This window comes from Triturus cristatus, chromosome 4_2 (assembly GCF_964204655.1).
Source record: "Triturus cristatus chromosome 4_2, aTriCri1.1, whole genome shotgun sequence".
Taxonomy (NCBI): Eukaryota; Metazoa; Chordata; class Amphibia; order Caudata; family Salamandridae; genus Triturus; species Triturus cristatus.
The window spans coordinates 705,978,042-706,004,006 of record NC_140586.1 but is presented as its reverse complement, the minus strand read 5'-3'; the positions used below and the strand labels follow the sequence as shown (position 1 = coordinate 706,004,006).

At 45.6% G+C, this 25,965-nt stretch overlaps 1 protein-coding gene across 4 annotated transcripts in view; it reads right to left on the bottom strand.

The window, feature by feature from the left end:
* SSBP3 (single stranded DNA binding protein 3) overlaps nucleotides 1–25,965 on the bottom strand; it is a 339,288-nt gene that overhangs the window by 35,838 nt on the left and 277,485 nt on the right. For all 4 annotated transcript variants that reach the window (XM_085602561.1, XM_085602562.1, XM_085602560.1 and 1 more), the window contains 6 exons: nucleotides 25,418–25,506; nucleotides 25,197–25,245; nucleotides 23,379–23,414; nucleotides 22,261–22,315; nucleotides 16,067–16,137; nucleotides 11,330–11,408 (listed from right to left, as the gene is read on the bottom strand). In XM_085602561.1, coding sequence (XP_085458687.1) covers nucleotides 11,330–11,408; nucleotides 16,067–16,137; nucleotides 22,261–22,315; nucleotides 23,379–23,414; nucleotides 25,197–25,245; nucleotides 25,418–25,506 — 379 coding nt within the window. The remainder of the gene's footprint in view (nucleotides 1–11,329; nucleotides 11,409–16,066; nucleotides 16,138–22,260; nucleotides 22,316–23,378; nucleotides 23,415–25,196; nucleotides 25,246–25,417; nucleotides 25,507–25,965) is intronic.

The following is a 25,965-nucleotide window of genomic DNA, read 5'->3' as shown; positions in this document are numbered from 1 at the left end:
TGGCTTCTTTAATGTCAGTTTGAGTGACAGGGGCTTCCAATTCTGATTGAGCAGCTTTTGTTAATGTAAGGTATGTAAGATCCTCCAAGAAGATAGCTATGTGTTCATGGGCAGCCACGACTGGGGCACTATACAGGTTACTGTAATAAGTACGGAACGCCAGATTGATATCTGACTGAGTGGAGATAACAGTGCCCTCTGGTAGGAAAGGAATATGCTACTTACCAGTATGCATCTGTTCTTGGCATGTAGAGCTGCAGAGTTGTACACTTAGCATAGATCGCCATCTGGTGTTGGGCCCGGATGTTTGCAGTTTGTTTTTCTTCTTGGACAGTCTTTGGAAGTCACGAGTTTGGTGACTCCTCCTTCGGTCCGTACTGCGCATGGGCTTCGGCTCCATCCTCAGATTGTTTTTTGCCAACAGGGAAATGATGGAGCGTAGTAATAACAGTGAGAAACCCATGTGTTGTATCTAAATAAGATGTACTGGAACGGATACAGGTAGCCGGGGAGGCGGGTGGGCGTGTACAACTCTGCAGCTCTACATGCCAAGAACAGATGCATACTGGTAAGTAGCATATTCCGTTCGAGGCATATGAGCTGCAGATTGTACACTTAGCATAGATTATATAGCAGTACCCAACCCTAGCGGCGACCACCGGTATCCGTTGCAGCTGTTTGAAAAAGTGTCTTTAGTACAGCCTGGCCCACCCTAGCTTGCTGCTTGGAATGCACATCTACACAGTAGTGTTTTGTGAAGGTGTGCGGTGTAGACCATGTGGCTGCCTTGCAGATGTCATCTAAGGGTATATTCCCTAGAAAAGCCATAGAAGCCCCTAACTTTCTTGTAGAGTGGGCTTTAGGGGGAACAGATAATGTTCTCTTTGCCTTTTGATAGCAAATTTGTATGCATTTTACAATCCACCTAGCTATCCCTGATTTTGAAATGGGGTTGCCTTTATGTGGTGGAGAGAAGGAAACAAACAATTGTTTAGTCTTCCTGAAGGGTTGCGTTCTTTGTATGTAGTATAGTAACGCCCTTTTTACATCGAGTGTGTGTAAGGCCCTTTCTGCAACAGATTGGGGTTGCGAAAAGAAGACAGGTAATTCCACTGATTGATTGAGGTGGAAGGGGGAAATGACTTTGGGCAGAAACTTCGGATTTGTGCGAAGTATGACCTTGCTGTGATGCATTTGTATGTAGGGTTCCTGTATGGTGAACGCCTGTATTTCACCAACCCTTCTAAGGGAAGTGATAGCTACAAGGAAAGCTGTTTTCCAGGTGAGAAACTGTAGCTCACATTTGTGCATTGGTTCGAAGGGCGGACCCATTAGACGTGTAAGAACCAAATTTAGATTCCATACAGGGGAAGGTGGTGCCCTGGGAGGAATTACTCGTTTAAGGCCTTCCATGAAGGCTTTAATAGCGGGCACTCTGAAGAGTGATAAATGCTGCCTGTTTTGTAGATAGGCAGCGATCGCTGCTAGGTGTAGGCGTATGGATGAATATGCCAGGTTACACCTGTAAAGATGGAGCAGATAGCATATTATGTGCTGTATGGATGCATCTAGAGGGTTGATTGTATTGTTACGGCAGTAAATTACGAATCTTTTCCACTTTGCGGCATAGCATGCTCTAGTGGTAGGGCGTCTGGCTTCCATGATGATGTTCATGCAATCAGGGGGAAGGTTAAGGTATCCGAATTCTAGGATTTCAGGAGCCAGATCGCCAGGTTGAGCTGAGCTGGGTCTGGGTGCCTGATTTCTCCATGGTTCTGGGTTAGGAGGCATGGGGATAGATGCAATTTTTGATGTGGTACCACTGACAGTTGTAGTAGCGTGGTGTACCACGGCTGCCTGGCCCACGTCGGAGCTACCAGAATGAGTGTGAGGGAGTGCTGTTGTAGCTTCCTGACCACTAATGGAATTAGTGGGAGAGGTGGAAAGGCGTATGCAAATCTGCCTGACCAGTTCATCCATATCGCATTGCCCTTGGACAATGGGTGTGGGTATCTGGCGGCGAAGCTTGGGCATTTTTTGTTTTCGTGGGTGGCGAAGAGGTCTATCTGAGGATGCCCCCACTGTTGGAAGAATGGGTGAAGAACTTGTGGATGCAGTTCCCATTCGTGTAGTTGTTGTGTTTGTCTGCTGAGCAGATCTGCCATGGTGTTTTGTACGCCTGGAACGTGCTGTGCCAGGAGAAAGATGTTTTGGGGAATTGCCCATCTCCATATGCTCTGGGCTAAGCGGGAGAGCTGGGGAGAGTGTGTCCCCCCCTGTTTTTGTATATAATACATCGCAGTCATATTGTCTGTGCGAATGAGGACTGCTTTGCCCGAAATCTGTTTTTGGAAAGATTTTAGGGCTAGAAAGATCGCCAAGAGCTCCAGGTGGTTGATGTGGAGCGATTTTTGCTGTGGCGTCCATAGACCTTGCATGGTGAGGTGTAGGAGGTGCGCTCCCCAGCCGGAGAGCGATGCGTCCGCTGTTAGAATCACCTGAGGAACCGGGTCCAGGAACGGCCGCCCTTTGGAAAGGTTTGTGGTGTTCCACCACTGCAGAGAGTGATGTGTGCGGCCGTCCACCAACACCAGATCCGTCAGCTGACCCTGGGCCTGGTTCCACTGTTGTGCTAGGCACTCTTGAAGTGGACGCATGTGGAGTCTTGCATGGGGCACTATGAAGATGCAAGACGCCATCATTCCTATGAGCTTCATAAACACTGTTGCTGGAAGAGAGTGTTGAGGAAGGAATGTTTTGCGTAAGGCTTGAATGCTTGTGATTCTGGCTGAGTTTGGATAGGCAATACCCTTGGAGGTGTCTATAGTGGCCCCGAGATATTGCTTTGTGTGAGATGGTATGAGGTGGGACTTTTGGTAGTTCACCGTGAAGCCTAGCTGGTGGAGCAGTTGGATGGTGCTGTTTGTATGCTGCACACATTGGCCGTAGGACGCGGCTTTTATCAGCCAGTCGTCCAGGTAAGGGAAGACGTGAATGTGTTGACGTCTGAGGTGTGCTGCTACTACTGCTAGGCATTTGGTAAACACCCGCGGTGCGGTGGTGACCCCGAAGGGGAGAACCGTGAATTGGTAATGTTGCCCGTCCACCACGAACCTGAGGTATTTCCTGTGAGAGGGGTGTATTGGAATGTGAAAGTATGCGTCTTTCAGATCCAAGGTTGTGAGAAAGTCTCCCTGGCAGAGGAGTGGGAGGACTTGCTGTAGGGTGACCATGTGAAAATGGTCTGAGTGTATGTAGGCATTTAGAGGCCGGAGGTCGAGAATGGGTCTGAGGGTCCCGTCTTTCTTTGGTATTAAGAAATATAGGGAGTAGACCCCTAGATTTTGTTGATTGACGGGGACCTGCTCTATAGCGTGTTTTTGTAGGAGTGAGAGTACCTCTTGTTTGAGCAGTGTGGAATGTTCTTGAGACATTGGACGGTGCCTTGGTGGGATATTGGGTGGGGTAGATGTTAGTTCGAGACAGTACCCTGACCGAATGATTTGGGTTACCCATTTGTCCGATGTTATGGACTCCCATACGTGGATAAAGTTTTGTAGTCTGCCCCCGACCGGAGTGGAATGGTCTGGGGGGAGCGGAGGGGAGTCATTGTGCGGGGGGGGTGGCAGAACGGGTGTTGTTGGTTTTGCCCCTGCCCTTATTGTTGTTACCCCTGTAACCACCTCTCTGATTGCCCTTTGAAAAGGTATTTTGAGGAGGGGACTTGTAGGAGGAAGAGGCGTTATCGGTGGAGGAGCCTCTGCCTGTGCCACGAAAGGACGAGCGTCGAAAGGAACGTTTGGAGGCTTGTGTTTGGAGTGCCCCCATAGACTTTGCTGTGTCTGTGTCTTTCTTCATCTTTTCGAGCGCTTCGTCTACCTTTGGCCCAAAGAGTGTTTCCTGGTCAAAGGGGTGATTGAGTATGGATGCCTGGACTTCAGGCTTGAAACCTGAGATCCTGAGCCAGGCGTGGCGACGAAGCAGGACACTGGTATTTATGGCCCTAGAAGCAGTGTCGGCTGCATCGAGGGCACACTTAATGGAGGTGTTTGTAATTAGTTTACCCTCCTGTATCAGGTCATGAGCCTTGTGCTTGTATTTTTCTGGAAGGTGCTGCATAAGAGCCTCTAGTTCGTCATAGTGTGCTCTATCATATCGCGCAAGCAGTGCTTGTGTGTTTGCAATGCGCCACATGTTTGCAGCTTGGGAGGCGGTGCGTTTACCAGACGCGTCCAGAAGTTTAGATTCTTTGTCTGGCGGTGGGGCATCTCCTGAGGATTGGGAGTTAGCCCGCTTTCTAGCTGTGGAGACAACTAGGGAATCTAGGGGAGCAGGGCCCTTGATGTAAGCAGGGTCTGTGGGTGCCGCCTTATACTTTTTCTCTATTCTAGGGTTCAGTACTCTGGCTCTGACAGGGTCTTTGAACACCTCTGTAGCGTGCTTGGTGACACCCTTAAGCATGGGTAAAATGGAAGTGGATTTGTTTTGTATATCAAATGTATCCAGTAGGAAGTCATCTTCTACTGGTTCACTGTGCATGTCCACCCCATGGTAGTGTGCTGCTCTCTGCACTAAATGGTGAAACCCTAAGGAGTCCTCTGGAGGAGACGGTCTTGATGGGTATAAGTCGTCCTGAGGTACATTGGGTATATCAGGGTTATTGTAATCCTCCCATGGATCTGGGGTCCCTGGTGGAGTGGGATCCATTGGGGCGTCCGCCGGGTAATTGTCCGGATCCCCATCATCCGGATCTGGGGATGGGGTCGGATCGTAGTGAGGTACAGGTGGCGGAGACCTGTGAGGTGGAGGTGGCGGAGGAGGTGGAGGGGGTAGGGGAGGCGGTAGTGGGGAGGGCACTCTGAGGGGAGAAGTAGCAGAGTCCTTCCTTTTGGGTGGAGGAGGAGGAGCCGGAGCATCAAGGCGTCTTTTCTTGGTAGTTAACGTCAAAAGCCCAGTTTTAGGATCTTTGGACAAAGTCTTTTGTAAAGGGTCTGGTGTAAACAGAGCCAATGGTGTCGAGTCGTCTGTCGGCACCGGTGATTTCGGAACCGGGGGTTTCGATGGTCTGTGTGCGCCATGCTTTTTTGAGGTCTCCGGGTGTTTCGGCGTCGAATGATGTTTCGGCGCCGGAGCATCGGTGCCGACAGATTTGTGTTTGTGTTTGGTCGGCACCGAGTGTCCAGGCTTCGGCACCGGTGGTTTCGGAGTCGAGCTGGATTTTGCAGTCTTCGGTGCCGGATGCTGTTTTTCGGCACCGGGTGTCGGCTGGCTCGATCCCGAGCTGCCATGAGACTTTGGGAGCTTCGACACCGGGCCCGAAGGTGGGGTGATCGAAGTTTTGGTTTTGGTTTTGCCCAGGCCGGCAGGCGAGGGAGTAACCTGAGTCTCTTTGGTTTTCGGTGTGGGGGTAGGAGGGGGCATATTACTCACGGCCCGCTGCGCTGGTGTAATGTCCTCCACGTCGGAGTCGTCGGCCTCGGAAGCGCTGACGACGTCTTCCTCCTGCTCGGTGTGTGTTTGCCCCGAAGCTTCGGCGTCGTCTCCGAAGATGTCCGGTGGAGCTGCGGAGGATGAGTGCGCCATGGTGCGTCGAGCTCTTCGATCTCGGATGGTCTTCTTCGATCGAAAAGACTTGCAGGCGGGGCAGTCTCTAGCCTCGTGTTCCGGAGAGAGGCAAAGGTTACACACCTGATGGAGGTCGGTGTGGGGAAATTTAGACCCACATTTTGGGCACTTTTTGAACGGAGTCCTTTCCATCGGCCGGGACCGGAGTCGCGGAGGGCCCGAAGGCCGGTGTCGATGAACGGGATGGAGAAAGTGCCGCTTCGAGAGATGAAGATGATGAAGGAACTCGAAGAATCGAGGATTTTCCGTCGAGGCTGGAACCGTAGAAGTTCGAAGCCGGAGCACGAAGTATCACATCCGAGCCCGATGGCGGAAAAAAACAATCTGAGGATGGAGCCGAAGCCCATGCGCAGTACGGACCGAAGGAGGAGTCACCAAACTCGTGACTTCCAAAGACTGTCCAAGAAGAAAAACAAACTGCAAACATCCGGGCCCAACACCAGATGGCGATCTATGCTAAGTGTACAATCTGCAGCTCATATGCCTCGAACATTTCTGTTATCGGGACAGGGGAGGGAGCATCATGCGTGCCAATAGAGTCCCTGCTTGATCTGCTTCTTTATGGCTATACTACGTGTATGCGCTATAGTCTATTAGGCGGAGTCGTTCAAGGAGTTCCGCATGTTTAATTCTGGCTTCTTGTAGCTGCGCCTGTTGAGATGGATGGCCAATAGCTGTAGTTTCTAGGTTGTTAAGAGAGTCTTCCACCAAATTTAGGTTTTTAAGAATTTCCTGCCGGGCTCCCACGGTGGCCCCTATAACCATGCCTCTAATTAATGTTTTAAATGCGTCCCACTCAATTAATCGGGAGGATGCGGATTGATCATTTTCTGCGAAGTAATCAGTAATGGCCGTACTTGATGTGTGTCGAAAAACCTGGTCCTCAAGGGTTTGTGGCCATAGCCGCCAGGTTGGGACCGGAGTAGGAATCCTCCCCATTCCAGGAGTATTTCAAGTGGGTTATGGTCAGACAAGGTATGTAGATTCAACAATCAGGGGTCACAAGGACCTGTAACTAAAAATTCTGTCAATCCTGGTGTGAAATTGGTGCGAAGGGGAGTAGAGTGAGTATTCCCGGCTATTGGGATGTAGTACACGCCATGCATCTTGTATTGTCCAACCCGTGGCCCAAGCATGAAGGAAGTCCGAGTTTTTGGTGGTTACAGCACCTCTAACCGGAGGGTGAGAGCGATCTAAATGGACATCCAAAACAGAGTCCCCGCCAACGACCCAGGGGTATCCTGTCCAATCCATTAAAGTAGTGTTGAGATTAGTGTGAAAAGTATTCTGTTCATAATTGGGAGCATACACACTGCAAATGACTATTGGGATACCATCTAGTTTGCCTAATAAGAGTGCAAAACGCCCCGCTGTATCTATCTGTTGTTCCGTTAACAAAAAGGGTACCCCATTCCGAAACCAAATAATTGACCCTCTAACGAAGGCAGAGTAAGAGGTGTTAAAAATTTGTCCTTTCCATTTTTTTCGCAATTTATCGACTTCCGAACTAGTTGCACAAGTTACTACTTGTGTAACGATATATCTGTAAGAGACATTAGTTAGAGATAGATTCCCTACCTTAGAATATCCCCAGGCATCAGACTGGATCCGGAAAGTTTTGCTAGCAGTACCCCTGCACGTCAGTAGGTGGCGTCGTGCGGTTCCGCATCCGTCGCTGGTGTCGTAAGCACCGAAATGACGTCACGGAGACTACTTAAGTGTCACCCATGCGCGCTGGTATCAGTTCTGTACACTACTTTCCGCGCCAGGAACGCAGAGCCATGCAAGAAACTGACCACTGGTGCCAAGAAACTAGGGCTCTGAAAGGGAGGAGCTTAACCCTAGAAATCAGGTCACAGAACGGGGAGGGTTGGTGGGGCGGTAAGGAATCTATCACTAATTAATGTCTCTTACAGATATATCGTTACACAAGTAGTAACTTGTGCATCTGAAAGAGACAAGTTAGTGATAGATTCCCTACTTTAGAATAAATACCCCAGCAATACCAACACCGGTGGTGGGTCTGCGAAAAGATTACACCAGAAAGTCGTGTGCAGCGAAGCCCACAAAGCTGCCTGACAAATGTCCTGTAAGGGGAAGCCGCGTCCCAAGGCAGTAGTGGCTGCCGTCGCCCTGGTAGAATGGGCAAGTAGCCCCACAGGAGGTTCCTTCTTAGCCAATGAGTAACGGGCCTTGATGTAGAGAACGACCCACCGAGAGATGGTCCGCTTGTGCAGAGCCTGACCTCTTTTTGCGCCCACATAGCCAACACAGAGCTGGTCATCCACCCGGAACTGTCGTGTGCGCTGCAGGTAGAACGAGAGCGCACGTTTTGGGTCCAGACGGTGGAGCCTATCTTCCTCTTTCGAAGAATGCGTAGGCGGAAAGAAGGTGGGCAAAGTGATGGTCTGCAAACCTTTGGCAAAAAAGAAGGATGGGTCCTTAAAACCACCTTGTCCGGATGAACAGAAAGGAAAGGAGGTTTGGAAGAAAGAGCCTGGAGCTCACTCACTCTTCTGGCAGAGGTGATAGCTACCAGGAAAGCCGTCTTGATAATGAGAAGACGCAAAGGACAGGTATGAAGGGGCTCGAAGGGAGCACACATCAGATATGTCAAGACAAGGTTCAAGTCCCATTGAGGCATTATGAACGGCACAGGAGGAAACGTGTGCGTAATGCCATTTAGGAAATGGTTAACAACCAGGGACTTGAACAGAGAAGGCTGATCTGAAAGCCGTAAAAAGGCGGAGATGGCCGAAAGAAAACCTTTGATAGTGCCCAGAGCAGAGCCCTGCTGGGCTAAAGAAAGAAGGAACAGAAGGACTTTGGAAAGAGGGGCAGAAAGGGGATCCACACCCTTAGCTGCGCACCATTCCACAAACTTGTTCCACCTGCAGGCGTATACCGTTTTAGTGGAAGGACGCCTGGCTGCCAGAATGACATCACAGACTTCGTGAGGAAGATCAAAAGCTGTCACCGCTCAATCTCCACGCATGGAGGTGGAGGCTGGACAGCTTCGGGTGGAGGACCATCCGCTCCTGCTGCGACAGGAGATCCTCCCGAAGAGGCAGTCGGATCAGGGGATCGATCGCCATGCTGTGTAGCTCGGGATACCAGTATCTTCATGCCCAATCCTGAGCCACAAGGATGACTTGGGCCCGGTCGTGCCGAATCTTCTTCAGCACTCTGGGCAGAAGTGGTATAGGCGGAAAGGCGTACAACAGACCGCAACTCCACTCGTGACGAAAAGGGTCGCCTAGTGAGTGCAGCCTTGGAAATTCCAACGCGCAGAACTAAAGACATTGCACGTTCTCTTCGGTGGCAAATAGATCTAACCAAGGCTCTCCCCACTGCAGAAAGAGACCTTGCACCACTTCCGAGTGAAGACGTCATTCGTGATTCATCAAGCACCGGCAGCTGAGTTCGTCCGCCCTGGCATTCAGCTTCTGAAAGTCCAAGGTCTCCCAATATTTTGTCTCTGTCATGGCACACTGTGCCCAGTGTAGTTTCTACTGTACCTTAAAAGGTCTGGGCTTCTATGGGCATGCCCCCACGTCCAGCGCTATTGGGAGGCCGTCACTCGTCAGATGGTGCGGGCAATTGGCAAGCCCCTGACCCCCTCTCCCCAGCTCTGCCTCCTCAATATCTGGGACACCACGGATCTGACCCAGCCGGAGCAGGAATGGTCGGCCATGGGGTGGGTCATTGCGAAGAAGAACATTGCCCAGAAGTGGGGGGTGGCCACGGTGCCACATCTGCGGACCTGGGCCACCGACATGGATCAGGCCATGGTGGCGGAGAAAACAGTCTATAAGGGTTGAGGGTGCCCCAAGAAATGGGATCTTAAATGGGGACGCTGGAACAAATATCGGGGAGACATCTGCATTTCTCCCACTGTGGAACTGAGGAGGGAGAGACTGGCGGCGTTGAGTGCAGCTGGGGCGACCGAGGTGACCTGAGGCCCCTGAGACGCAAGGTATATGCTGTAGGGACTGGGTTCCCCGATCCCGATGTATGGGTGAGTTTGTTTATGGGTTGCTGTTCTAGTGGATTTGACAGGCGGTGGGCGGCCCTGCGGGCGGGGTCTGTACTCTCCAGTGTCCGTTTGTATACTATGCCGGGATAGGATTACCTAGTGTGACATTACTATTGCTCTGCTGTGTGTTTGGTTTTACTTTCAATAAAAATTGTGTTAAAAAAAATAAAAAAAAATAAAAAGGTCTGGGCAAGAAAGCTTCACAAGCCCTTTAGGGTTATGGTACTTTGGCAAACATAGGTAACAGTCTGCGCACATTCTTCTGAGCAATTCTGTGGCCACACTTTGGGGACAATCTATATAAATGTTTTCCATCCCTCCAAGTATGAAAACACGGACGAGGCCATGGGTTCAGTTAATTCCCCAGCTATGCTTTCCCAGACTCCCCTCGGATTGAATTTAAAGTGAAGACACAAACTTCATAAAGTATTAAGACATAATTGGCTTAATTGAAATTGGGGGGAAATATTGACTATGTTCCATAGAAATATTTTTCTTCACTTTAAATTTCTCCCATTAAAAACATTACTGCATTTTTCAGTTATACATATGGTAGTGTCTACTGTCCACTGGGAGCAAGAGGCACGCTGTTTGTAAATCTAAAAATTTGAGATAGGAGAAAATAAAAATGAAGAATTTCATCAAGTTAACTCTTCATTTTAATTCTTTCCCATTTAAAAGCATTCAGAAACATCATTTTGTTCTTATGCTCTAATATTGAGTTGTCAATGACTTTTATTTAAGATTTAAATACCTCAGTGCTTCAGTTCTTCACCTCTGCGCCCTGGGTCATTAATCTAGTCATTGAAACTTGCTATGCCAAAGGCAAAAAGGCTCTACTGGTCCCCACTGGGGCATGTTCTACTAGGAAGAAGGTAGCTTTCATGGCTTTCTTAGGTAATATTCCCATAGCTAACATTCATAAAGCAACTACTTGGTCAACTCCACACACATCTACCAAACACTACTGTGTGGATGTCCTCGCACGCCAACTGGCCTCAAAAGGACAAGCCATTTTGAGAACTTTATTCCAAGCTTCTGAAACACCTAATGACCAGCCACTGCATGGGGAGAACAGCTCAACAGTCTATGCACAGCATGTGTATCTACAGCCACACATACTATGAAGGGATTACGCTACTGAACTTGTAAGCACGTAGTGCTGTAGATTCACATGCGCCCACCACCCACTTCTCCAGAAGTAATTGGTTGTTCCACATAATATGCACATATTTGAGATATTCTCTTTCTTTTCATTTACGATGCATGCCATCACTTAAAACTCTATCTAGCTCCACTACACCTACACCCAATGTACGAAAAACAATCTGAAGATGATGACCACAAGCATTACTTTGAAGAGGAGTCGTCACTGAGTCGTGTGACTCAAAAGACTTCTTCAAAGAAAAACAAGCTGCAAACATTCGAGCCCAACACTAGATGACAGGAGTATGCACAGCATGCGAGTCTACAGCACTCCATGTGACAAATAGATTCTTACAATAATACGTAAGAATCTTTATGTTTCTAAACTCTATAATAGCAAACAAAGCTATGTATGCCTTTCACATAGCACCATTTACAGTCTGACCAGGTTAACTGCAAGGTATATAGTCAGATATTTGGTGTGACTTCACAAAACTTTTCATTCAGAAGATTGTGCCTTACCTAATGATCCATTCATGTGATGCGGCTCCATTCCACCCATGCCTCCCATGGGTCCATCAGAACCAGGCCCCATAGGGAACTAAAAAAAGAACAGAGGAAATCACAGTTCACTAATTCATAACATTTAGCAGGTTGATCTACAAAATGTGCCATCTTACAAATAAAGTAAACGTACCTTTTTGCACAAACTTACAAGCACTTGCAGACACCATACTTACATCATTTATGGATAGCTTATGCCACTTACTATCATGAATAGAAGTTGAGTCTGAAAACAAAGAAGCAAGGGGGCAAACACTAAAATGTTTCTAGCATGGGCCAGGTCCTATAGATTACCTACCAGTTACTTCCACAAAAAGAAAAAAAAGAAGAATGAAAATAAACATTAACACAACCACTAGCTGAGCCAGGGAATAAGGGGTTCTGGAGGGGCCTATGAATCTCACTGAATTACTACACTGGGTAGCATCTTATTATCATTACATCCACATACATCACCCTTCCATTCCTAGACTCTGGGAGCAGTGCACTGAGTAGAGAAACAACAACTTGATCAAAACCAAACTGACCATTTGTTGTCTTGACTGATATCTAGCTTAGCACTCATTTAAGAAATGTGGAGCAGCCCATACTGTTTGCTTGCAGATCTCAGAAAAAGGAACACAAGAGGTGTGGGATAAAGATATTTGTCCTTAAACTGGTCTTCCATCATCTAAAAGAGGTTTATTCTTGGCTGAGAGGGTACCACTGCCTTAGCTGTGATGTGTGTGCACTATTGTTCCCACCAACTTCTCAATTAGTAATCAATATCAGAAAGAGGACCGCTCCACAGACCCTTTGACAATCAGGAAGGCAGGAGGAAGGCTAAACAAGCATTGGCATAGCCAATAGGTCTCGCCTTTGGGACCTTATAAGTGTTTAGCCATGCAACACTTTATGTTGTTGTACCAAGGATATTGTACTGGATAACTAAACACTTATAAGGTCCCAAAGGGGAGACCTATTGGCTTGAGGGAGGGGTAGAGAGAGAGGTAGAGAGAGAGAGGGGTAGAGAGAGAGAGGGGTAGAGAGAGAGAGGGGTAGAGAGAGAGAGAGGGGTAGAGAGAGAGAGAGGGGTAGAGAGAGAGAGAGGGGTAGAGAGAGAGAGAGGGGTAGAGAGAGAGAGAGGGGTAGAGAGAGAGAGGGGGTAGAGAGAGAGAGGGGTAGAGAGAGAGAGGTAGAGAGAGAGACGTAGCGAGAGAGGTAGAGAGGGAGGTAGAGAGAGAGAGGTAGAGAGAGAGGGAGGTAGAGAGAGAGAGAGAGAGGTAGAGAGAGAGAGAGGTAGAGCGAGAGGTATAGAGAGAAAGAGGTATAGAGAGAGAGATAGAGAGAGATAGAGAGAGGTATAGAGAGAGAGAGAGGTATAGAGAGAGAGAGAGGTATAGAGAGAGAGAGAGAGGTATAGAGAGAGAGAGAGAGGTATAGAGAGAGAGAGAGAGAGGTAGAGAGCGAATGAGGTATAGAGAGAGAGAGAGGTATAGAGAGAGAGGTATAGAGAGAGAGAGAGGTATAGAGAGAGAGAGAGGTATAGAGAGAGAGAGAGGTATAGAGAGAGAGAGAGAGAGAGAGAGAGAGAGAGAGAGAGAGAGAGAGAGATAGAGATAGAGATAGTGATAGAGATAGAGAGGGAGGTTGAGAGAGGTAGAGAGTTGTAGGGAGAGAGAGGGGGAGAGAGGGGGGGGGAGAGAGAGGGGTAGAGAGGGGGAGTGGTAGAGAGGTAGAGCAGTTCATTAAAATGCTTAGGTGCCAGGATCAGTTTATAGGCCACAAAGCTGCGGGTTCAGGTTTAATACTTTATTGGGCGATTATTTAAAACACATACGATATACTCAGTAATGCAGGCAAGCTGACCCTTTCTATGTAAACAAGGAGGCACTGCTCGCTCCTGCAGGCAAAACGCCGTTGGATGCGAGGAATGCAGCTGAGGAGGGAGGGTTGGGGGAAGTGCGGCCGAGAGCACACAAAGCGTTTCCCTTGCGGGAGCGAGCAGGGGCATCATCTGGTTGCAAGTTTATTACAAACAGATGGTTTCAAAGCTCGCTCCCGCAAGGGAATCGCCAAACATGCACGCGTTGCCATTGAAAGCAATGCAAAGCGTGCACGTTTTTGGCCCAAAAAGTGAATCTGTTCCTAAAGGTCTCCTCCTATGCAGCGCATGCGCGCTGCGTAGGCGAGATCTAAAAATGGAAGGACTCTTAGCGGAGGAGTGCCATACAAAGAGATTAAACATTTGAGTTGCTTTAAATATTATAAAAACCACTGGGCTTGGGAAGTATATCAATGGCAAATTAGTGAGTAATGTATTTTAAACTACCAGAATTTGTAGAAGGCCAAAATAGAGGCACACCTTTAAGCAATGACTTGAAAACGGCTAAGTCCACCCAGTGTATCTTAGCTGCCATGGTCTGGGGAGGCGCTATTACTGACTTGCTGCCCTTACTTCTCCGATTCCCACCCTATATCTATTTTATAATCCAAAAAGAATGAAATGACTTACTTTATCAAAGGGGTGGCTCAATAGAACTCAGTCAATTTTTACAGCACTTTACTAAGCACGATTAGATTATGGAGCAAGTATTTATACTAGGAAAGTTAAAAGGACCCTGGGTAAACTAAATTGATAAAGGCCCCAGGATACTCCAGGCTTATGGGTGTCAAAGCAAAATAAGAAGAAGTTGGATAAAGCCTGGTCTACCTGCCAGAAGCAATTCTTATCAGGGACCTAGTCAACTTTAAGGTACCACAGTACTTTTTTTGTTCATTACTGGCAATCCTTACCTGCACAAGTAAACCTAGGACTGTGAAGAGAAAGACTGACAAAAACAGTGACGTCTAAAGAACCAGCTTTTGGTCCTCTTACTTGTGGAGATTTCCTGAACATGGAGTAGTGTGGTGCATAATATGTAGATCGCAGGTGGAAGTGAAGAACAATCTATGGACTGTGTATATGCTTTAATATTATTCTTTAGGACTTCCTGAAATTGGGGAAGAGTATGGCTTGTCTAATATCCATCTAAATGTGAAATGGAAGTATGTGTACAAAGAATTGTCTTGTAATCCACAGGTACGTGTCCCCACCTCTTCTCCAAGTACATCCTAACTTCTTAGTCTGGGTCACCCATCCCCACACACAAACCTGTTCCATCTACAGCACCTCATAACTGAAGGGTTTAACGTATTCCTTCTGTTATCATTAATCTCATGTGGTTCAAGTCAGGGGGATTAACGTCAGGTGGTCAACATCTGAGAGTTTTTATTTTTCCCCATATCCTCTGAATATTTTTCTTGGGAATTCAGAGGTCAATCACAGAATTTCATTTTCATTTTTTAGATCAATTAACGTTTACCATAACCAATTATTTAAAAATGAATAGTTAGACTTACTCCAACCCATTATAATCATCTGTATCCATTCTGACCTTTTATTTCCAATATTATTGTATTTTCAAGTTTATTTCCCCAAGACTATTATATCTCGAGGCATCTGAGCGAAAGAATACACAACACTGTTTCAGGTGCTCTTGCGACAATAGTGTGGCATAGCTTTTGCTACATCAAATAAAAAACACAAAGCAGGACTAGAACAACCTTTGAAGCTAAAACGCTAGTGGCAGAGTGGATCAGGGCCTCAGCAGATGAAATGTGCATAGTATAAAAACTTGCACTGCTACAGCAAATAGGTCTTGGTTTGATGTGTTAACGCATACAACATTAGAGCGAGACACAGGAAGGTGCAAACAGAGCAACCAGAAAAAGTTACAGTAGTAAAATAGCCCATCATGAAATTCAATACGAGCACTTAAGTGGAAGTGGAAGAATTCAACTAAACACCCAACAGCATTAGAGGAGAGATGAACTCTGCACAGTGCTGAGCCAAGAGACGATCGAACAAGTCCAGTGATTGAAACAAGCAGACCCAAAGCCCACTTTAGGTTTGTTTTATCAAAAGATCTCTTTGGTGGCTGTACTGTGAAAACCCAGACCTAAAAATCAGGACAAAATAGAGTTCATTACAGAAAAATGAAAAAACAACCAGAAAACAGGTTTACGATTGCAGCAGAGAATAAAAACAAAGGACAGGTTTTGAAAAAAGGAGGCAAAGCTAAGGTTGTTAAAGCTGTATTCTGTGCTCCCACTGGTTTAAACGGTTTCTTGACCTACCACTACACAATACAAGGACAAAACATGTTGAGAGATAAAATCTGAAGCACGAAAAGGTTAGAAAGTGCATTACAGACTACTTTTTGTATTAAGAAACAGACAGTTTACCGTACAACAGTAAAGTCCAGAACTTCACAATGGTCACTGGGTTTTGCTTTCACACCAAGGACTTTTGTTTGACTGGAGCCCTACAAAATGCAAGGAGTGTCCAACCCCATTCTGCACCCGCGCTCCCACTCACTTCTTTGGGCAAAGACAAATACTTAAACGCTAAGAGAAGACTCACATGAGTAAAGTTAATTAGCATATATGTAGGTGATTTTGCATTCCTGACGCTTCCATCAAGTGGACTCCTAAAATAAAAAAGAGCTTCCAAAAATATATCCCAGAATTCACTGAATATTAGCTGCCTGTCTTTTTTCCTTCTTGCTAACAAATGGCAGAAATCAATTAAAGATGGCTCATCTTAACCAGCTGATAAGCTAATTATGATTTGTTACGGCATCAGACACGCAAGTTATGAGAACACAGACTCACGTTCGATCGGCTGCCTCCAGGCGGTACAGGATTAATCATTGTGTAGATGTTGTCACTTGAATTTGTTGAATCTGTAAAACAGGGAAACACATTCAGTCAGGGTGATTAATTGGTTTCTTAATTAAAACAACTTGCTGCACTTGAACTCCTCCTTCGGCATTTTAGCACCTTACATTTTCTCTAAGTACCACCATTTTCTGGGTAATTTGTCTTTAATGAACATTCACAAAGGGTATAATTGCAAATATTAAAGTGTAAAAAAGTACATAGTTGCTGAACCGAGATTGACATCATCTCATATGCAGATGATACTCAGCTCATGTTCACTATTGGAGATAATTTAGAGAATGAGAAAATCCGCTTTGCTAACGGCCTAAAGACAATATATGACTGGATGACGGCCAACTATCTTCAACTAAATCTAGACAAATCAGAGGTCATGCTACTAGGCAGAGCAACTGAGGTCTTTGGCAAATGATTGGTGGCCCACCCAATTGGGTATTGCCTCTACCCCCAAGGCTTCAGTCAATGATCTGGGAATAAAAATCGATAGGGCTTTGTCGATGAAAGAACATATCATCAACACATCTGCCGCATGTTACTACAGTCTACGGCTTCTGAGGAAAATCCTTCTTTATATGCCTACTAACCATCGTAGGACCCTAGTACATGCTTTGATCACCAGCCGTTTGGATTACGGCAATGCCCTGATGGCAGAAGTAGGTGAGACCCTCCTAGCCAAACTACAGGTAGTTCAGAATACTGCTGCAAGGATGATCTTAAATCGCCCTGCAGGAACTCCTTCTCTACCGTTACTCAGAGAACTCCATTGGCTTACGGTGAAAAAGAGATCCTTTTTTAAGATCTGCTGTTTCACCTACATCGCCTATAACAACAGAGGGCCTCTCTATTTACAAAAAAAATTGTTTAAATATTCTCCCTCAAGGAACCTTAGATCTAGCTCTCATGGTCTATTGCTAGTTCCCCGGTTCCGTCTCTTCCGAACGGGAGGTAGATCTTTCTCATATCTGGCCCCAAAATACTGGAATCAGCTTCCCTATGCTTTACAATCCATCCCCAGATATGAGTTGTTTAAGAAAAAACTGAAAGCCTTTCTGTTCTGAACCTTCCTTTAGCCCTCTTTTTCGGTTCTCTGTTTTGGATTGTTAGTCTATTATGCAGCGCCAAGATGCCCCTGGGTGATTTGAGCGCTTTACAAATAAATAACGTAACATAACATTAACATTTATTATAACACAAGAGTCACACAAAGGGAGTTAAGCATTTGCAATGGCTACTGTATGGTGTTGTACACCAATCCCCATGACTATTTACCGGGTAGAAGGGTATGAGATGGGGCTATAAGAATTAGCCTTGCTTTAGCAACGCAGGAAATAAACAATAAGAAGATGGATTATGAACCACCTTACTATATTCAAAATATATAGAGGGGCGTGAAAAAAATGAATGTGTCCAACTGTAACGCAACTGCTGCTCATGTAAAGCGCTCTGATACCTTCGGGTCTAGTTTGAGCTATCTAAAAGTAAAAAAAATTAAAAAAAAAAAATGAGTCTTGAAGATGATTTTTCCATATCACATGAATAGTCTGTATGACACCAGAGGGAAAGATATATCCAAACTCTCAACTTGAAACAAGTTACTCTGAACCATCCAGAATCATCGCTTGTACGTACAAATATTTACACTTGGCTGTCTGACCCCTACCACCCGCCCTGAGCTTGAATTCCAACAAATGACGGTAGTCCGCTCCTGCTGGCCGAGGTCCCTGCACCCCAAGGGCCCAATCCTTCCCTACTCTCCCTCAATCCCCATTTGGGACTTGCCGTTAATACGGCGGACACCGAGGAACATTTACCTTGCCCCATGAACCGATGTTGCAATCACACCGGGGATGATCTCAAAAACAAGGGCAAGATCATGCGATTCCAAAAAAATGGTTGAGACACACAGACTGAATGCTGGTCACTACTTAACATACTGCATCGTATAACAGCTGGGCCATGCGACATGGATTACAGGGAGACCGAACCACCAACGTCACAGGCCTTAAATACATTGTTGACAGCTAACAGCACACAACATGCTATCACATTCTAATACTCTGCCCTCAACACTGGCCCACCTGATCATGAAATAAGGGCACGTACTAGTGGGACACAGTGCTCCAAAAAAAAAAAAAAGAGACCTTGAGCAAGATTTGCTGTTTGAGACCTCCAACGGAGTGCCTCCACCATACATGTGGTTATTTGGATAACATCCTCGAAAGAACCCAATGCCTGTTGCCATTGTTTCTGCAATTCCTCTTGAAGAGTTCTCATTTTGAGCCGCGCTAGAGGTATCAAGTTGATCGCTGAGGAGCACATTCCTAGGAGCGATTTGAATGCTCGAACAGAAACTGACCCTCTTTTTGAAATGGTTGTTGCTAATTTTTGAAGGCGCACTTTACGTTCTTGAGACAAGAATGCTTTGCACTGGACAGTGTCCAGGGTTGCTCCGAGGAATAGAATGTTCTGAGTTGGAATTAAATTTGATTTGCCCTTGTTCAAAGTGAGCCCTAGCGAATTGAACAGACGGAGACAAATTGTTGTAGCAACCTTGGCTTCTTGCCTCGACGAAGCTTTGAGCACCCAATCGTCGAGGTATGGGAAAACATGGAGCATTCTGGATCGCAAAGTCGCTGCTACCGGTGCCAAGCACTTGGTGAAAATCCGTGGCGCCGATTTTAGACCAAACTGGAGCACCTTGAACTGATAGTGGGTGCCAGCCACTGTGAATCCCAGATATTTTCGATGTTTTGGATGGATAGGGATATGAAAGTATGCGTCTTCCATGTCCTGAGAAGTCATGAAATCCCCTTCGTTTAAGCACCCCAGAATATCGGAAAGTGTTACGATCCGGAATGTTTGTTTTTTGAGAAATTTGTTGAGATTGCAGGGATCCAGAATCGGTCGCCATTCTCCTGACTTATTTTTGATTAGGAAGAAATGAGAGTAGAAACCTGCTCCTCTCTGCGTGGATGGTACTTCTATTGCTTTCTTGAGGAGCATGATCAAACCTTCTTTGCGCAATAAGTGAAGACGAGTGGTAGGGGGACCCTTGGGCGAGGTGGTAGGTGGTATCTGGAGAAACTCTAGTGTATGACCCTTGGTGAAGAGGTCCAGCACCCAGCGGTCTGAAGTAATCTTGTGCCACCGCTGTGCATAAACAGAAATTTTTGCACCCACGGGTAGTGGGGTAAGGTTGACTGCCACGCTGAGAAGCTCATTGTTTTCCGGCAGAGTCATGGCCTTGTTGCTGTGTTCGCTTCCGGCCACCCTGGCAAGAGAAACCAGCCAATGATGACTGACGGTAAGAGGATTGGTTGTACGACTGTCGGTACTGAGGTTGATATTGTCGATACTGCTGAATCGACTGATAGCTGCCTCGATATGTGGAGAATCCTAGCCTTCTGGGTCCTCTGAAAGGTATGCGTCTATATTGTACAGCACCTAAAGATTTTGCGGTATCTGTGTCATTTTTGATTGCCAAAAGGACGTAATCTATATGCTTCCCGTACAGTGACTCCCCATCATAGGCCATGTCCAATATCTTCATCTGAACTTCTGGTCTAAAGGTAGTCGCTTTAAGCCAACCTTGGCGCCGAAGAACAGCTGCCCCAGCTAACTGCTGAAAGCTTGTGTTGGCGATGTCCAATGTGCAGTCAATTGTTTCGGAGGCAGCTCACTCGCCTTCCAACAAGATCTTCCATGACTCCTCTCTTTGATCCTCTGAGATAAGATCTATGAATCCCGCCATATGTGACCACATGTGGCGGTCATAACTGCCAATGATTGCCAAGGCATTAGCAGCTCCAATTGAAGCTGCAACCATAGAAGAGAATTTCTTCCCCAAAAGATCAATACGACGTCCCTCCTTGTCTGGAGGAGTGGTAATTGGTGTTGCAGGGCTTTTAGAACGCCGTTGTGCAGCCTAAGATATTACTGAATCTGGCCTCTTCATGATTTTCACGCCCTCCTGACAGATGTAATCAATGATGGGAATAGAGCGAATGACCTTCCTAGTCTCCTCCTTGAAGTCATGTAAAAACCAATCTGTTTGTTTGACCGTAATAGGAAGCTGAAACCTTGTAACTGCTCTCTGCATTAAATGATGGAATCCTCCGATGTCCTCGGGAGGAGAATCAGAGGGCAAATGCGGAGGCGGAGATGGTATCTCACTGATATAATCGTCACATGGATATGGAGCATCTGCCTGTTTAGGCAATTCGCCTTCCTCAATCTCCTCATCCTAGGAGGAAGTGTCTTGAAGTCCAGTGGCAGGTGGATCTTGTGCAGGAGCTGGTGTACTAGGTCGAGCAGGCTTTGGTACTGGAACAGGAACCTCTACTTGTGGAATAAGGTTCTCTATCGGAATCTGCTGTGGAGGAAATTTCTGACGATAATCCGCCAACATAGCCTGTAGGTCTTGTAAAAGTGCAGGAGAAAGATGAGACTTTCCCTCTGACGAGATTCCTGCCTGTGATGAAACTGGTATGTATGCCTTGGAGCCATATATTACCCATGGTAGTAATGCTCCTCTTGGTAATCATCCTCGTCAGTGTCTTGACATTTAACGTTAAGTTCCGATGGACTATGAGCCACTCTGTATGGGTCTTCCTCCTCTTCCTCATCATAATCCTCGTCCTCCATGAAACCTTCTAACAGGTGGGAAGGTGGCAGCGGAGAAATTTTATTAAAGTCCTGAAAATGCCTTTGAATTGTCTTTATCTGATAAACTCTCGTCGACTGGGGCGTCCATGGTGCAGAAATATGAATGGTAGAATGTCTCTCGTCAGCGGTCCTGTCGTCGACGGTGGTAGAATCACAGGCACGTTCATTGATGGTGCCGTCCACAGTGTCGTCGTCGATGTCTCTTCTGTAGACGGTGTCGACTACAACGGTGTCATCCTTAATGCCTCTCCCATCGAAGGTGCAGCTGGAATCTTCGTCGACGATAGCTTCGTCAATGGCTTCTTCGTCAACGGGTTTTGACGATGGTCTCGTCGAAATAGAAATTCTCGTCGACGAGATATGTGATAAAATAGCCGTCCTCGAAATAGTCGCTGTCAATGATGGCGTCGACGACGTAACACATACCGTCGACGATGTGGTGAAAGTTGTCGTCGACACTGATTTTTTGTGCTTTTTACTCACAGTTTCTGAAGAGGATGTTCTTGGACGCTCTGTGAGTGGAGTAGAAGAGGAGAGTTTAGAACTCCTCTTTGTGAAGAGATTTTTCCTGGGAAGTTTTCAGATGTTTTCTTCCCTCACCTGAGGAGACTTCTTGCGATCTAGTCCTCTTGCTAGATGTGGAAGCTCGGTCCTCTTCCTCAGCCGAAGAAGAAGGACGCTCTTTAGGCTTGAGCCAAAAAGTAATCTTGCCTCTCTGTCCCTCAGTCTTACTGGGAAATGTACAGCAGATTTTACAATCTTTAGCCTCATGTTTGGGGTAGAGGCAATAAAGACAATCTTTATGAAGATCATCAACATGGACCCTCTTCTTCCCACAGGTCCTGCAGAAGCGGAAGAGGCCCTTCTTATCAGACATGCTTGCTTGAAGAGCTGAAGAGAAGAAAACTGAGTAGCACTCAGGGAGTCTCCCTTCCACACGACGTGCAGTGAAAATCTGAGGAGAACTGCTTCTGTTGGGAGTATTCTAGAGGGTGCTGATAGCTGATTGGTTGGAGCTGACTTTTGGTCCTTTTCCTACAAGGACGTAGATAGGCTACTAAGATATAGCATTTGGCCTCTTTTGGCCTATTTATTACTTATGGCACTACTTTTGTATTTTACCGTGGGACTCCCATCTCGGCGACGGGGAATGATTCAGGCATGTGAATCTATGAAAGATACCTGAATACTGGATAAAGAGTGCTGCACTGTAAACAAGATGTGAGGACATTTCCACCATACAATCAAATGAGCTTCTTGACTCCACACAAATTTTACTTACTCAGGCTTCCTATCCATTTGACAGACCACAAAGCTAAACAAGCTTGACCACCTTAAACCAGGAGAAATGCTGCATCCTGGGATACTTAAAGAGAGTCACTTAGCTTACATTCAAAATAATAAATAATGCAGTTTCTAAGTCATGGGTTAGGACGCTGACTAAAGGTGCACATTTTTCTTACCTGCAGGGCTGGGCATGATTGGCGTTCCTGGCGGACCTCCACCACCCGGTGGACCCTAAAGACAAAATTAGATAAACAATGAATCTGCTGTGTGAACATATTGGAATATGGCAGCCAGATATTGCTGCTGTCAGTAACAATATCCAGCTTGCAGAGCATCAATTTCTAGCTACAATAAAAAAACGTTCACTCCCCTTCCTTCCCCAGGAACCTTCATATTTAAAAGCTATTAATAGGAACATTATAACAAGGAAGCATTAGCAAGGCATTAATGAATTTAACAAGGTATGGGCATCCGTTTTAATTCTACATGCGGACATCATGCAAGGCACTACACATAAACACACTACTGACTTGGTGGAACCTTGTTTTCTTGCATTTTTCTCTTCCAAGTAGTTTTACTTCGAAAAGCATCACTTAAAATATTTCCTGTCACTGCTTCCTTTCCTTCCTAAAGGTACAATTTCCCTGGGGTCCCTTTGGCTATTTTTTTTTCCCCCCTTTAGTTGCAGTTACTTGTTTCGCTTTTTTGGTCCCCTCCTGCTTTCAGCTCTCTTCCACTTCTGCGTTTTCTGGATGGGCTAGTCGTACTGTTCTTTTAGGGCTCTGTTTTTCTTTGGTATCTATCTAGACTGCTCTGTCTTTCGTACTGTGGTGTGTTTTCCTTGCTCTTTTGTCATCTACGGGAGGAGGCCACCTTGCATCTCTCACCTTTATTCTTTCTACCATATTTGTCAATACATATTCGCAAATGTGTTTTTGCTTTCTTTTCTGTCTGTTTGCCAGTTAATTTCCAGACCTATATTTATGTGCTACTAGCCTTGCTCATTTCTCTGGTGCTCACGCCTGTCCTCTCACCTGTTCCCACTATATCATTATGTTTAGCAGTTCTGCATTTCACATTAACAAGTGTTATTTGTGCATTAAAACTATTCAAGGTAACACTATGTGGGGTATTGATGACATACTGCTGAAAAGACATATGAATATTCCACCACTTGGCAGGTAAAGAATACATGAGAGACTTGTTCTTTAAAAAAAACAGGACAACAGAACAGGAAGTCACATGTCATTAAACTACATAGATCAGAGTTTATTGTATGTTTTCAACGACTTACCACGTATGTGCCGGGCGACGAAGACGAGTATGAAATCTAAAGAGAAAGGGGATTTAAAAAAGAAAAAAATTTTACAAGCCCAATCATTCTATTCTCGGCCCTTGTCCAGCATATCAATTCTCATGTATCACATTGTAGACCAATATGAAAAACCTCAGGCTACCATAAACCTTACGGAATGAGTGCTATGAAAATAAATCCAGTCTGTTACACGTAAGCACCAGCATATGTCTGCACTGGTCAACCACTCTTCACTCTAAAGATGCCACTGTAGACTGCAATTGAATACTTTCAAGATTTCTACTCTCATTCTCACTGTGGATACCCTGGGGTTGCAGCCCTTCAGCATGTCATTACTAAGAACTAAACTCTGGGGTGCTAATGTATTCTATAAATTCCTTGGTTTGAGGGACATCACAAGGTCATCTAGATCTTGCAGGAGTTCATAGTAGAAAATGTAATCTTGGCTGTAAAGTAGGTCTTACACTACCACCTCTAAAACCTACCCCATGTGCCACAGCGAACATTTTTGCCTACCATGGATTGGTGGGTTTGGTTAATTATGGGGGTCTCTATGTAAGCACGGACTGGGGATTGTTTTGTTAGTGGTAAGTCACTGATACAGAGACGACTAGAAGCTGTACTGAAGCAAGAATACCACTACAGACCATTTACAATCTTCAAATTTAAAGAGTACTGCAGTTTTTGCTAGAAAACCTATTCAGATCATAGACCACACCAAGAATGAGCAACACATACTAAGTACCTTCAGAATAAGCACTGCAATAAGTCAGTTAAGTCTATCAGTACCACCATTTGCTCATGTTTATGAACAAGGCAACGTAACATGATTGTGGAACACTATACCAAGATGATTGTTCAAATGATGCAGGCACAATCTTATCCTTCACAATACTAAAGTGAAACTCCCCCAATGCATTGTCTCCACCTCAGCCATGAGAATGGGCACCTTACAACAATCAAATGCTGATGCCTGTGGGCAGTCTTTCAGAAAAGCATATTTTACATGCACAAACAGCAAACGGGGCACGGCACAGTTTACTGGGTCAGACCCCTAATTTGTGCATCTGCAGTGACATAATATGTATTACGTTATGTGTGAAGGTATCTCCCAACACTGTACATAATTCTACTACTGAGCATCAAGAAGCAGAAATCACAAGAGTTAAATAGGTGCATTAAAATGTTCAATACCAATGAATAATTTGTGGTTCAGCTGGGTCTATAAAGGTCAGTGATAGGATTTTCGGTACTGTTGCATTATACTGTCCGTTTCCTTGGGAGTGGGGCAATAACAGATGCATTAGGTGATAATTTAGTGTGTTTTGCTAGTGGCACAAGAGAAAGTGGCTAGAACAGCCTTGCCTGGGAACCCAGTCAACTGTACAGACATCTTTGTCCAAGGAATCAGAATGAGCTAACTTGTGATTTTGTTCCCCAAAACAATATGCTGCGACTTAGGTAGACGTGGAAGAGCAACCATGTTCAGTTCCATCATAAGGGGCACAACCAGATGTCTGTACAGACCCGCCTGTACAAAAAAGTGAAAGCTGAGAAGTGTGACAACCTAATGTCTTTCAAAAGAACTGTTGGGCTCCAGCAGGAAAAGGTTATCTTTTCCTTTATGTATTCAAAACTATCCCCAAAAAGGACAATGACAATTCTCCTTCCTCTCCCATACAATTAGTGCTCAATTTAGTTGTGCTGTAGAGTCCCATCTCTGTGTATCAGGAGTCAAATCAGAATTGTTACTATGAGTGGACAACATGAATACATGCAGTATAACACCACACTTACTGAATTCGCACTGTTGGGGTTAGGCCACGGCCTACCAGCTCCTGGACCCCTAGTAGATTAAATCAAAACAAAGTTATCAAAACTGCATCGCTGGAACCCAAGCAACAGGTGATGCCAAAATGCCCAACAATTCATTTCAATGGCATGGCAATTCAGTTCTTTAGGTCACTAATTTGTCAAAATCCCAGTGAGTCAATCAGGGAAAACGTTCTACGCCTTACATGTTGATTCCAGGCATGCCCGGCCCTAAAGAGTTGTGTGGAGGTCTCATGCCACCGCCATAGCTCTGCAACGATAACCAAGGATCGTTCTACCGCAGGAAGATGAAAATCAAGGATCGGAGGGAAAAAAAGCAAACACAAACCAGACAGGTTAGTTTTCACAAAATAAACCTAAAACGTTTAAAGTCACTAACAAACAAGATCATTTACAGATGCTGACACTTAAAATACCAGATATAATATGAACAGCTGCTCAGCTAGGGTAAAATGCTTCCAATAACATAGTGACCAGCAACCTCAGCACCATGAGAACCTCACAGGTGATTTGTCGCGCTATATAAATAACCAGGATTGAGTGAATAACAGGATTTGTAGAGGTAAAAGAGGAAAAGTTGCCTGGTGCTAAATGCTCTACAAACCTGTTTACCCAATGATGTGTCATTCCTAAAAATAAAAAATAAATCGTAATTTGGAGGCAAGGAATCAACAATTTTGGCACACGAAGTCTGGAGTTAAAATCTATACAAAACAATTTCTTTTTGTAAACA